This window comes from Chiroxiphia lanceolata, chromosome 8 (assembly GCF_009829145.1).
Source record: "Chiroxiphia lanceolata isolate bChiLan1 chromosome 8, bChiLan1.pri, whole genome shotgun sequence".
NCBI lineage: Eukaryota > Metazoa > Chordata > Aves > Passeriformes > Pipridae > Chiroxiphia > Chiroxiphia lanceolata.
The window spans coordinates 1,055,794-1,069,432 of NC_045644.1; the positions used below are offsets into that span (position 1 = coordinate 1,055,794).

Sequence of the window (13,639 nt, forward strand, 5' to 3'; positions counted from 1 at the left end):
TGTGATAAAGGAAGGATCTGCCTCCACTAATGGCACTGACTCATTTCAAACCAAAAGCTGAAATCACTAAATGATCATCTGTAATTAAGAGGCCTGACACATTTTAAACATCCTCTTTCTACAGCTGGCCACTATTGAACCTTCCCTCTGAGCTGCACGTGAAGCCAGTGCAATACTGATGGAGCACTTTCACAAACCTTTTAGCAGAGGCACAAGGAAACAGAATTTTCTGCCATAGCTTGTGATAGGCAACCTGCACTAAGCAACATTTCTGATTTTTAATGTAATTTTCTCTGATTCTATTTGACTTGTTCTAGCTCTTGTCTGCTAGGGAGGAAGGCCAGATACCAGAAGGCATCCTTCCTGCAGGAAATGGGAGGTCACTCCAGGTACCCCACATAATGCTCTTGGATATTTCTGTGTATGTTCCAATCCTTGGGAGCTGCTGGAAATCAGCAGGCAGACAGCTGAAATGGTCGCTCTTGTCTGCTGCACGTGTGGAACTGAAAAACCCACTCTTCTCCCAGGTCTGCAGGCTCCTTTTATCCCAACAGGAGCTGTGACCTTTGTCAGCTATAGATTCCTGGTTCCAGGTACAAACCCTTGTTCACGTGGGGTGATAAACCAGAGGCACAAACAGGCAACAGTGTTCCTTGCCACACTGCACACTGCAAGCAATCATTTACTTTCCAGGGGACCTTTAATTAGTACTGATTAGTCTTCTTGCTCAGACAGATCCCAGGCACAGGGATGGGAGGCTGTGCCAGCTGGGGCAGCATCAGCAGCCTGTTATCCTGCAGCATTTTACACGAGTGGAGGAGGTCTGCAAACAGAAGACAGGTGACACAGTCTGAAGCAGAGGTGGGGCTCACAGTGCCTCTTTTGAGAGGTGAGTGCAAGAGGAAACAGAAGAGGTAATATCAGTAGGAGTAAGAGATCCATTTGAAACAAAAAGGAGTTAATAAATCCATGAGGATGAAACCTGAAAGTTTCTTAGAAAGAATATAATGGCCTGGGGACAGCTTTTTAGTACTCTGGAAGAATGGGGATGTCTAAGATTGGGTGGAATATCAATCCTTTATGCCTCCCCCCCAACAGTTTTAATTCATTTTCATTAATTCTTTTCAGTATTTATTTTCCTAACAGATTAGGAAAGGCCTTTTAATTCTTTTTTAACAGGCTGCTTTACTAGTATCAGATAGTTATTCTAATCACTGTATTGCCTATGTGGGCTCTAGCTGACTCCATGTAATAGTATCTCCTAATAACACAACCTTGGGAGACTCGTTTAATTTTATCAAATGCATCCATGCTGAATGTTGAAGAGAAACTGATATTAATTTCTTGAGAAGAGATGGTACTTGATACACCTACTAACTCTGATTCAGAGTTTTGTTTTAGCTTTTTATTAGGTTGATAATTATATAAGTTTGTGGTTTTTGCTTCATGGACTCCAGTCTGCCAGAGCTTTAGGAGGAGATCTCTCAGACCTTGGGTTCTTCCACTTGGGAATATTGTATAACAGGGAACTAACAGGCTGGCAGTTCACCTTATTCTATTTTCCTTCTACTGGTGTTGAGAAGGAGAAATGAAAAGGAGGGACCCCTTGTAAAATTCCTGTTATCCTAATTTGAAATCAAGACTACTGCTGATGTGGATGGAGGTGGGATGAAGGTTCTCAACCCAAAGTGTGACTGTAGCTGGTGGTTCCCCTTGCAAGCATTGAGGAGTAACCTGTGTTTGCTCCTTGCCTGCTCAGTGTGTCCAAATACACTGCAGAAGAAGGGAGATATTTGGAACCAGGCCTAACACAGTTCTTAAATGCTCTGAGTCAGAGACCTCACAGGTTCCTCTCAGGCTTCTCTCTCTTTTCCAGATGCAGTGACAGCTTACCCACGCTGCTGCTTATTCCAAAGTAAATGAAACTATTTCTGTGCAGTGGATTCTCAAATGTCTCATTAGTGCCTGTTGGGAAGCACCTGTGCAGGGTTGAGATTCAGTGGATAAGAGGTGCCTGCTGGATTCCCAGCCATTAATAAGAGAAATTATCACGCTTCTGGATAGCTAAACTCTGCCATATCTTGTTGTAAGATCTTTCTTGCTGTGTTTCTGCAGTTACTAAAACATGTCCTGGTGGTTAAAAGTGGCAATATGCAGCTCACAAAGTTAGAATATTTCCTAAAAGGGTGTTGCTCTCCCTGAAAACATATTTTGAATTTCACAGAAAACACCTCTAGCTAACAGAGCTTAAACAGAGCACTTCAAAGCTCTCTCTTTCATTTCTTTTGGGATTAAACTTGTTTAGTTACTGTAAATGGGACATTAGCAAGAGTTCCTGCCTACATGATTCGCTGTTTTCTACCCTCTGGTTATGCTGCAAATGTTGAATTCAAATCTTGTGGAGAGAGAAAACTCAAAGCTCATTTTGGACCTATTATCTACAGCAGAATATCACAGTGGCTGGGTTAAATCACTGGTCTCCATTTAAGAAGACACAATAGGGACACACTTGTCTCTGCTCTAAACTCTGTCTCAAAGAGCTTGGACTTTCTGCAATAAAAGGTGAAATCAAACTGCAGATCCGTGTTTCAAATATCTACAATTTAGAAATAATCTCCAGGACTTGCTATTTTTGCAGCTATTTTTAAATAGATGAATTGTGAAACTCACTGTAGCTCTACATTGTCCATCTCCTCGAGTCTCAATATTTGAATGTAAACAGCTTCAGATTCAGAAAGCTGTGCTGACACTTCATTTGGTTTTACTCACTGCTGACAGAAAGTCTAACACTGTTCTTGTGCCAGTCTGGCCTTCTCCCAACCCACCTTCCACCCCTATTTCCAAGTACCTCATGTTGGATCTGGAAGTGAAAGTGCTTGCCTGATTATCTCTATTTTCAGCACTGCAAATTAGGATGTTTGTTGAACATCACATTGCAGATTCAGCTTGTGCAGCTAATTCATTTTAGCACTAAAAATTTGCTTTTTGCCCTCAATTTTTTTGTCCTTTTTCTGATCACACAGCAAACCCATAATGGTTTAGAAGGCTACCAAATATTCCACTTGGACATGCCTCCTTCAGTGGTGGGCAAACATTGAAACATCTTCTACCCCTCTTAGAAGTGACCTAATCCCCAGGAACCAAGGCATTTTAAGAATTATTGAATTGTTTGTTATGTGAATTCATTCCTTTGACATGTTTCCTTAACATGTGTGAGGGAAGGAGATAAACCTTCTCAGTCAAGGATTGAAAGACAACTTTTCAAAGTTCTGTTGCCCTTAACCAATAATTTAATGATTTCAGGGTCTGAGAAGTCTGGCTTTTAATCCCCACTTCTCCTGTGTCCTCACCCTGTCCCTGGGCAGCAGCATTTCCAGGTGAGCAGTGCCATTGTAAACTCTTCCATGGGAAAGCCTGTTTCTTCATTTAGCAATGAAGGAAGAATGTCAGGAACCAGGAAAGAATGTAGATCTTGTCAGACCCTGTATACAACTTTTGGGGAGTGAAAAGTGTTTGGAACAGTGCTTTCCACAATGCCTTAAAAATAAAGAAACCCATCATTTTTAACTGCAGCAAAACACAGGTCTTCCACATTTTCCCTGCACTTTGTGTGTGATGTTGTCAGAACTTTGACTGGTGATGATTTGCATTTCTGTCTGTCCTCAGTCTGTGGCAATTTTCCAAGAGGAAAATTGTTTTTTCAAAACAATCTAGAATTAGCTGTGACAAGTGACAATTGCATGGGTGGTACAAAAGGCTTTTACAAATAAACATGATTTATACAACAGACATAAATACACATTTTAACAGAGAAGTGATTCATAATGATAATATTATTGACTTGTTAAGATTAAACAGGTCTGCCATATGTTGCCTAGTGCTTTAGATGGTTTCAAATCTATTTTTATTTTTTTAATTTATGCATATTAACAACAGATGTTGAATTTAAAATGATCCAATAATTGAGGGAAAATAATTCCAAAGCTTAGCATTGAAGATTTTGTCTTGTTAATGATTTTAAATACCTTGTATATAGTATATATTGGTGATACAGCTCATAGCTAACTCTTACAAATAATATATGAACTATTTTCATCTTACTTCCTGCAGAGCTGCCTCCAGTTGCTGAGGAGTGGGCTGGTTGAACACTTGTCCTGGAATTCCATCCCCAATCTTTCAATTATTTTTATAAAAAAACCCTTTCACAGGTGCATCTGCCCTCAAACTCACCTGCCTCTAGACTGTGCACTGACAGCTCTGCTTATGTGGACCTCACACCAGTGGTTCAAGCACATGCTTGGCCTGCCCCTGTTGCACTGTAGGGCTGAGGGGAGGGAGGAAAAACCCGACCAAAAATCCACTGAAGTGACACACCACAGGTGAGGGAGCACAGGAAGGCTTGAGTGACTCCTGCATTCTCACAGGACCACCTCTGGGTGATCACAGACTTAGCCTTTGGGTGGGCATTGTTTGCTTCAAGTCCAAAAAGTAATAATTTCTTCTTTCTTTCTCCACGAGCCCAAGATGGGCTTGGTTTACAACACAGGCTGTAGCTTCACCTTCCCACTCCCAAGGACAGCTGGTCACACAGACTGGAGCTGTGACTGACGGCATCCTGTGACATTCCTGCCACATTCCTGCCACATTCCATCACGGCTCCGGGGTCCTTTGGCTGTCCCGTTCTCAGCAGAGCATAGCCCTGCCTTGTGGCTGTGCTGGGTAAATGAACACAGCTCCCTGGGGCTGAGGAACTGCAGGAAAAGAGCCAGCCCCTCGTGCTGCCCGGCCTCACCAGAGCCCCAGCTGAGCACATCTTGGTGATGCTGCTGGGGAGAACCTGAGCTGGGCAAGAGTGACCCTCAGCACCACAAACATCCCCAGGCTCTCACAAACCCCTCCTGCTGCTGTGAGTCACCAACACCTTTCCAGCATGTTGTCTGGAAGCCAAGGACTGTGCTCAGCAGGAGAGGTAGATCTCATCACCACAAGCTTCTCTCTGCAGTCCTGCTTGCTGCTGCTGAAAGGTCTCCAGTGCCTCGTGGAAAGGTAGGAATTGCAGGAAATGTAGATGTGGGGATTAAAAATCCCCTTTAAGATGTTCCCTGCAGAGATTAAAAAAAAAAAGAAAAAGCACAGGGAAATTACAAAGTGATAATTTAAGGATGGAGAGCCCAGTCAGCTGCAAATAGAAAGCAGTGATCCCAAATTGATTTCCAATGGGTCAGAGACATAAAGCAGGGAGCTCTTGAGTGTGTGTTTTCTCGTTTATATAAATTAACAGCTTCATTAACTTAGTTTGACAAAGCAGGCTGCAGAAAGGGAAAGTAAGCAACAACAGACAAGAGAGTCAATCTTATCTGCTTCTTGTCCAGGAGAGTAAGCTTATAGATTCCAAAGGGACATAACTCCCAGTGAGATATATTTGAGCTCCATGCCCTTAACCTCTCACTCTTTGCCCTGCAGGGAGACAGCTTGGCCATCTTCTGACTGGTTCTGAGTCATTAAGTTGGGAAAGACCCCCAAGGTCATCGAGCCCAGCCATTCCCCCAGCACTGCCAAGCACATCACTAAACCATGTCCCCAAGTGCCACATCCACACATCTTTTAAATCCTCCAGGGAACAGAGAAACACCAGACAAAGTTTGATTGAAATCAGCCTGTTATGTCAGTACACAGCAAGAATGTACTTCAGACCTGCTGAGACTGGGATTATGACAGTGATCTCTGAAGGAAAGGTCCTATTAATGTTGGCTGCATACCTCTGATGCATCTGCAGCTCCTCTCTGGGACTTCCAGTAAAGCATCTTGATCTGGAGGGAAATCAGGTACAAAGGAACAGAGTCAGTGATGGTTGTGACCCACAGTGAGGTCCCTGAGCATGGGGAGAAGTATTTACTTGCTGTGTACACAAAACCCAGAGCTCCAAGTGGCAGGCCAGGCCAGCTACAGATCCACACAGCACATGTTTCAGTGCAGAGCTGCTGTGTATTTCTGCTTGCAGAAAGAAGAGAGAAGAGCTCCCTTTAGAAAGCTCTGCTTTCAGTGTGCTTTCCATCAGTCAGAAATGTTTGCTTTGACCCTTGGGCAACCTTTTCTTCAGGGTAAGGAGGAGAAACGTCACTATTTTTGCCTGAGAAAAGGATAGTAGGCAGCGAGAGTGGAGGGCTGAAGGTAAAAGTTTGTATTACATTTCTTTGTGCAGAAATGGCAAAGGCAGCTGTGGCTTTACCACCAGCACATTGTTTTTCTCCCTACCCTCTTCTCATCTGGTGGGCAGATTGATTGATGTATTGCCCAATTCTGTCCAATTTTGCATTTTTTTCCCCAGCTGCAGGTGTACCATTTTCAGCTTTTATCTGTACCCTGCATCATCTCAGGCATCTAATTATAACTCACCATCGACAGCTCAGCCAGCAAGATTTGCTCCATTAGAACTGTGCAGAGCATCTGTTGTTCAGCTGGTATGAGAAGTACCAGCTTTTCCCAGTCCATCCATCAGCTGGGAAACACTCACCATGCTCATCTGAGCAGTGGCCTTATGGCAGGACCTGCTTTTGCCCACCCCGGATAAAGTGCCATTCCCCAAACATGATACAAATATAGCCTTGAATTTCCTTCATCCAAGTATGAGGAAAATTTATTTAAAGCAATGCATTGCACAAGCAAGTTAGTCTTTTGTGACTGCTCTGAGTAGATATTCTCAAAGTGGGGGAGAGACTACTCTACCTGACCCTTATTTAGGTTTAATTGTTTTTCTTTGTCTACCTGATTTCAGCTTCAGTGACCTTTGGTCACTACCTAATCTGTTTTTCAGTTCCTGATCAAGTGCTGACTGACTTTCACATGTGTTTCTTAAGTACAGTGCCTTTTGATACAAGCCCCATGTTTTACCACAGGGCATAGCCTGTGTTTGAGGAAGCATTAGTGCATCTATAAACACTGGAAATACAGCGTATTTGCTGGAATGGTGCTCTGTGAGTCCTTCCAACAGCTATGCAGAATAGCTTCAAATTGTGAAGCTGGATCCCTGCTGTCTAAATCTGTGCTCTTCACTGTAAGTGAAGACACCTCACTCTCCCCTGCTTTCCCTTCCACATCTGGAGCACTGCCCACGTTTCAGAGATGCTCAGAGCCGTAGGGGTTTGGCCCCAGTGAAATCTTCCAGAGGATTTTTGCAATGAGAAGGTATGATCCTCAGTGACCCCTCCTTTTCCAAAGTCCAAGACTGTCTGTGCTCTGATAATCCACTTGCTGGCTCATGCCTTTGATACCTACCCAAAACCACCACCCCCAAGCATGTGTGCTAACTCCATAATGCACCCAGGAGTGTTCACTGGAGACTGTCCTTTAGGAGCAGTCCAAGGAGCCCTCACAAATAACACTTATTTACTGCTGTAAGACACAGAGCACCTGGGTCTGCACCTGCTGACAGTCTCTCTGTACATGGAAATAATTGGAAAGAAATCCCAGCAGAGGAGGAGGAGGATATTCCATTCTGGCAGACCTCAGCTCAGAGGCAAACCCTGCTCATCCCTGCAGAGCAGCTACCCTGCTCTGTGTGAGTGCTGGGCTGCAATGTAAGCAAGGAACAACAAAAACCCTTCCAGGGAAAGTTAATAGATTCATCAAGTTTTGAACAAGGCTCCCCTATAAAATCAAAACATGTAATGATTTGTTAAATTGTAATTAAAAAGTATACCACCAAAAATACCTTAGTGATGAGCCCTGGCCCCTCAGAGAACCACAGCAGTTCCCTGGAGAGGGGTGGAGATTGGCAAACAAGTTTCTCATGACAGCTTGTAATAGAATTATTTGCATAACTGGATTAAAGAAGTGCATCAACATGCCTCTAAATCTTATTATTGTTTATTACTCTGTATATCAGAGAAAACAGTAATTAAATCAAGCAGAGATTCTTGGGGCTCTATTCAGAGGCAGGACTGAGCCAACGTGGCTGTGCCTCGGTCCCTGCCAGGCTGCAGAACCCCCAGTCCTCCAGCCCATGGCTGGAATTCCTCTGTGCACCACGCAGGGAAAGCCTGGAAAAATGGCAGTGCAGGACCAGTGAGGGGGACCAAGGGGACTGCAGAGGAGAGAGAAGGAGCTCCAGGAGTCTGTGCTGGAGAATGCAGATCATTCCAGGGGGCACCTGCTAATCCTAACCATGAGCAGTGCCTGAAGCGAGGGGCAGGCTCTGAGCTTTCTGCTGCCAAAGCACATCCTGACAGGTTCAAGGCATGTCCAGGTTAAACCAGCACTTAGATGAGGGTGCCTGCTGTGCTGGGCACTCCTGAGGACCTCTGTGAGATGACAGACCTTGGCACTGCTCTAACAGCAGCTCCAGAGGCTGCTGGAAAAGAGATGTTCCCAAAACCTCTGTCACTGTGGGAACAGTGTGTGCACTGAACAGCCCTTCATTTCTGTCTCAGGGAAACAAAATAAAGAGACAAATCCCTTGTTTGCTTCAGGCAGCTCTCTGCAGCCACCATCTTCAACCATTAACATTCAAAGGAACATTAATAACTCAAACTGCAGCTCTGGTAAATGAGGGTAAAAATATGATGTGTAAGAAGGAAATGATCCCAGGCCTGCTGTGGTTGAGAAAGTCAACACAGTCACTCCACTGAGCTTTGGATCACTCTGGATACAGCACTGCCTGTGTTTAGTGCAGGAGGTTGTGCACATTATGGACCACCTCAATACTAATTAACCTTTACAAACTGAGAGACTAACATAATTCAGGAAAAGAAAAACCTATGAAAGTCAGGATTTTTTTATTATTTGAAGCTGCTTTTTGCAGTGTTGTTTCAGTGCTCTCTTGGTGTCCTATTCTCTGTGGTCTTCAAAAGAGTCCTGAAAAAAAGCTGAAAAGTTTGTAAAATTTGATTGGTTTGTTTGGAAGTGGAGGTTTTTTTGTCTTTTCAAAATCACCAATTATTCCAGTAGCTTGCTATATTGAGCTCGAAGAAAAAACAATTTCCTGAAATTCAGCAAAGCAAAACATTCTTTAACAGGTCACTCAAATCTTTAAATCAAGGTAAGCAAGGTAGATACACTTAATCTCAGAGCGAGTGCAGGTAATGACCAGTTAAAAGGACCTCCTTCATAATCACAGAATCACAAAATCATAGAATGTTCAAGGGTTGGAATGGACCTTAAAGATCATCTAGTCCCAACCCTCCTGCCTCCCACTAGAGCAGGTTGCTCAAGGCCTTATCCAACTGGCTTTGAACGCTGCCAAGCTGAGGCATCCACAATCCTTGGGCAACCTGTTCTGGTGTTTCACCATCCTCATAATAAAGAAATTCTTCCTGATATCTGACCTAAATTTCCCCTCTTTCAATTTGTACCCATTACTCCTTGTCCTATCACTACAGAATCTAATTTATTGTCCTTTCACTACAGATTCTAATATCCTCATTACTAGCAGCAAAACAACTTGAAATTTTAGGGAATTTGTGAAATGGGATTTCGAATGTTTTTCCAACACTTTTCTCAGTGTGTGCATATGGATCTGTGGGAGTTTTTTTACCAGATTAAGCCTATTGAAAGGTGATGAGCAGAATTATATTCACAGTTTCACAGTAGGAATACATGTGCAAACTAAAGAAACCTCTTCTCTGTCTTCCCTCTCCCCTCATGTCCGCTGGCATTGCTTCACAGTGCTTATGTACCTGGTCATGGGCAGTTGTGGTCAACCAGATGGCCAAAACTGCCCCTGGGTTGCTCTGCTTCTCTGGCTGGTCTCACCTCAGCATCAGGCATCTCCTCATGCCATCACAACTTTCAGCTTAGCAGCCTGGAAAAAACCTCTTCGGGATCAGTGTGTGCTTCCAGAACTTTGTCCCGCACACTTACCTGTGATCTCAGATACTTTCAGCTCAGGAAGGAAGGAACTAGGAACCATCAGGTTGATTATGGCTACCAATAGTTTGATTATAGCTTCTAACTCCCTCATCTTATCGAAATGTGAATGTCAAAGGAAATTGTTTCTTCCCAAAAGACTCCTTCAAAGGGGAGGTCCTGCCACTCCACTCCCTTTGGCAGCTCTGGCTTCGACTGGTCACACAGGGCTTGTATGGCCCCTTTAGCCCACTGTCTCTTAACAGATACCTCCAGAAGGACTCCTGAAGGCAGTATCAAAGCCTCTGGCTCTCTCTGGAGATCAAAGCTGATGGCACCATTGCCACCTGTCCAAATCAGCTCCTGGAGGAATGAGTGGAATTCATCTGAGCACTGACAATGCTGTAATGACAAAGGCAGCTGACTTGCAGCAGGGCTGCATGAGACAATGGCAGGAACACAATTCAATGTCAGTAAAGTGGTGGTGTGTCTTAATGTCCCCTATTTGAATGATTTTCCACTACAGGTTGTGTTTCCAGTCAGCCCATCCTTGATGGCAGCACTTGCAAATCTATCAAATAGGCTGTTGCCCACTCTGCATCACATTTCACATCACAGAAATACCATCACTCTGGTTTGATTTACCCTCTTGCAATACTACATCTCACATTGCTACATGCTCTGCTGCAGGCCCATGAGCCACAGGGGGTTTGGGATTGCAGGAAGATGCTGGGTTCCAAAAGCAGAAAATCCAAATTCCTGTGCAGTCTCAAGGGCTGTGACACCACCCCCTGGGCCTGGGGCAGGGAGCAGATGGGGGTGAGGGGAGAAACCATGCAGGGGAGACACAGCACACCCCAGCAAGGGCCACAGGTGACCCAGTCATCTTGAACAGAGGCACCTGGAGGGGTTGCAAGTGAGCTTCTGCCATCACCCTGCATGTTATCCACACCCCTGGGAGAGGGGACACCACTGCATCCCACTGCTGCCAGCACAGCTCAGCTGGCACAGGGAGGCTTGGAGCAGCTCCTGCCAGCCTGGTTTCCTGCCCACAGCTGGGGGAGCTGCTGAGGGACAGCATTTCAGAGACCTTTATGCTATTTGCAGCTTGGCCCTAACCCAAGAGGACTACAGGAATATTGTTAGTCTTCTGCCTTAGATCCTGGGCTAAGGAATGGACTCTGGGTAGATATGCAAATTTAATTTCTAACCAATCCAAAACACTCCCTCATTGAGGTATTTAGGTTTCATAGTCATCCTTGCTTCTTCCCGTCCCCAAACCCCATGTCTGTACTGAGTAATATCCAAAACAGATAGGAAGGATCCCTGTATCTTATCGTGGTAATACCTCCTTGCCTCTGACTCCAGTCAAAGAAGAAAAGACATTTTTTAAACATGACGTCTGCCTGTCATTCTCCATTAGAAGTGGAGGTGCTGGGGAAGATAAGCATGGGAATTGCGTTGTCATAATTGAGCCCTGAAGACAAATGTCAGGAATGAGGACTAATTAGAAGTGGAAAGGACTTACAATGTTTCTGTACAAAGGAAATGCCACCAGACCTCGTTTACAGCACCACACTGGCCATAATGCAGTTTGTAGCGGGTCCAATTTTCTTCTTTCTCCAGGCAAACATTTTCTTCAGCTCTCCCCTGAAGCTGTCGTGGAGCCAGGCGTAGAGGAAGGCGTTGGTGCAAGCAGACATCATGGCAAACCAGTGGCACAGCAGCTGGATAAAGTTGAAATACTGCTTGTCAATCAGGCTGATGTCTATGTCCTTTATCACGTTGAAGATGTGCAGAGGCAGCCAACAGACTCCAAAGGCTGCCACCACGAAGACCAGCAGGCGAAAAGTCTTCCTCCTCCGTGCACGGTCCCACTCAGCCTGGCCCTGGGTGACATTGCCCGGCACCACACGGTTCTTCAGCTTGACCGAGATCCTCAGGTAGGACAGGGAGATGACAGCCAAAGGCAACACATAGGTGATGATGAGGGTGCTGTAGGCGTAAGCCAAGCGATCCCTTTTCATGTGGAACCAAAACTCCTCGCAGATGGAGAAGTCCAGCTCCGGGAACTCCGCGTGGTAAGTGTGGACTAAGGCTGGGGCAGCCAGGGTGCAGCTCAGCAGCCAAATAGCAGCCAGGATGTAAGCACAGACAGGGATGGTGAGCCTCCTGCGGAAGGGGTACACCATGGCACAGTACCTGTCCACAGCTATGACAGTCAGGGTGAACACAGACACGAACACCGTGACGGGCTGCATCAGGAAAACAAAGTAGCACATGAACCGCCCGTACACCCACCCCCGGGGCTCGAAGGCATAGGCGAGTGTCAGGGGCACACAGGTTGCACACATGAGCATGTCTGAGAAAGCCAGATTGCCCACGAGAAAGTTGGTGACATTGTGCATTTTTTTTGTCTTGCAGATAACATAAATGAGCAGGTAATTCCCAATGACACCGATGAAAACCACCAGGGAGTAGCAGGGGATGATTAGGGGCTTGAAGGACTGAACAAACTGGAGACCTGAGAATAAATTGCTGGCGTTGCTGTGAATTGCAGAGAGGAAGCTTTGGGAGGTTAAATTGTCCGAATTCATCATTTTCCTCCTTTTGTTGTCTGCCTTCAGCTGAGTGAAGTAGTTACCGCTGCGCTACTCCCTCACTCAATCAGTGGGGATAATGAATGGGTTACTGGCTGTCCAGAGGTTACCACATGGATAGTAAACAAGCATCCGTAAAAGCAAAAGGTGAAGTTGCAATCCTCGAGAAGCAGCTTCCAGCAATTCCTAGGAAAAATCAAATACAACCAATTTCCATTAAATTCCTCCTGTGTTTACTATTAAATTCAGGTTTTGACAGCATGCCACTTAATAAACATTTAATGCACAAGTACTTACTGCTGTGGGTTTTTAATCCCATACGATTTTCCTGGGGATGCCAAGAAGTGCCCTAGATGTCTGTCTTCTGCAAATGCAGGAGCGTGGATGTGTGTGTGTGTGTCAGAGAGAGAGAGAGAGAGAGAATATATGAGGGAGAAAGAGGGTGATGCGCATTTACAAGCTAAGTGCAGATCAGTGTTTTTAAACAGTCTTACTCCCAGGTCAGGACAGATTTGTGTATAAGCTTTTCTCCCTATTGGCTGTCCTGGGTATTGCGTTGCTCTTTGCGTGCTTCTTGCTGATAGTAATTAGTTCTAGAACATCCTTTCAAAAATTCCCTTCTCCTTCCAGTGCATCTATAATTGCCCCTCACAGCTAAAAATCAATTTACAGTCATTAACACGAGCCTGCACAGCATCTAATCCCAGATTCACTTTACCACAGCCCCCAGAGTGTCCAAAAAAGCTACCTGTGAATTTGCTGCTATAATGTGACTGTGAAAGAGAATTTTAATAATATGCTGAAGGCAAATAAATGTTTATGCCACTAGAGGGTCTCAGCTATGTACCTGGTGAATGAAGTTAGGCTTAGAAATGTGCATTTAGCATGTAGCTCAAAGGAACTTATTTTATTTGCATTTGTTTTCCATCATGGTACAATGCTTGCTTACCCACTGTGACTATTTTCTGTAGGATTTGCACATCTTTAAACACATGTGAGCATCTGAAAGGAAATACTGGTATCCAAAAAGATTAGCTGTAAAGGTTTACCTGCCCTGAACTAAAGCATACTGTTTCTAATATTCCAGCTACCCAAAAGTATTTGGGGTGTTTCTTTATTCCTGCAGTAGATTTGTTAACCTTTTCTGTACCAGACCACAAGTACTAACTGGTCTGTAAATACATCTGTACTTGTTC

At 44.6% G+C, this 13,639-nt stretch overlaps 1 protein-coding gene across 4 annotated transcripts; it reads right to left on the reverse strand.

The window, feature by feature from the left end:
- Positions 1–3,204: 3,204 nt before the first annotated feature.
- Positions 3,205–12,899, reverse strand: PRLHR (prolactin releasing hormone receptor). Of its 4 annotated transcripts, none has more exons than XR_004358381.1 (4): positions 12,741–12,899; positions 11,404–12,629; positions 5,760–5,810; positions 3,205–5,102 (listed from the first exon to the last, which is right to left on the reverse strand). XR_004358381.1 is itself a non-coding variant. In XM_032695511.1 (3 exons), the coding sequence occupies exon 2, from the start codon at positions 12,441–12,443 to the stop codon at positions 11,409–11,411; it is 1,035 nt and encodes a 344-aa protein (XP_032551402.1). In that variant the 5' UTR covers positions 12,444–12,629; positions 12,741–12,899; the 3' UTR covers positions 3,205–5,102; positions 11,372–11,408. The 4 variants fall into 4 exon arrangements, 2 of the variants coding, with proteins under 2 accessions (XP_032551402.1, XP_032551404.1); XR_004358380.1 differs by having other exon boundaries at positions 11,372–12,629; XM_032695511.1 differs by lacking the exon at positions 5,760–5,810 and having other exon boundaries at positions 11,372–12,629.
- Between the last annotated feature and the right edge of the window lie 740 nt (positions 12,900–13,639).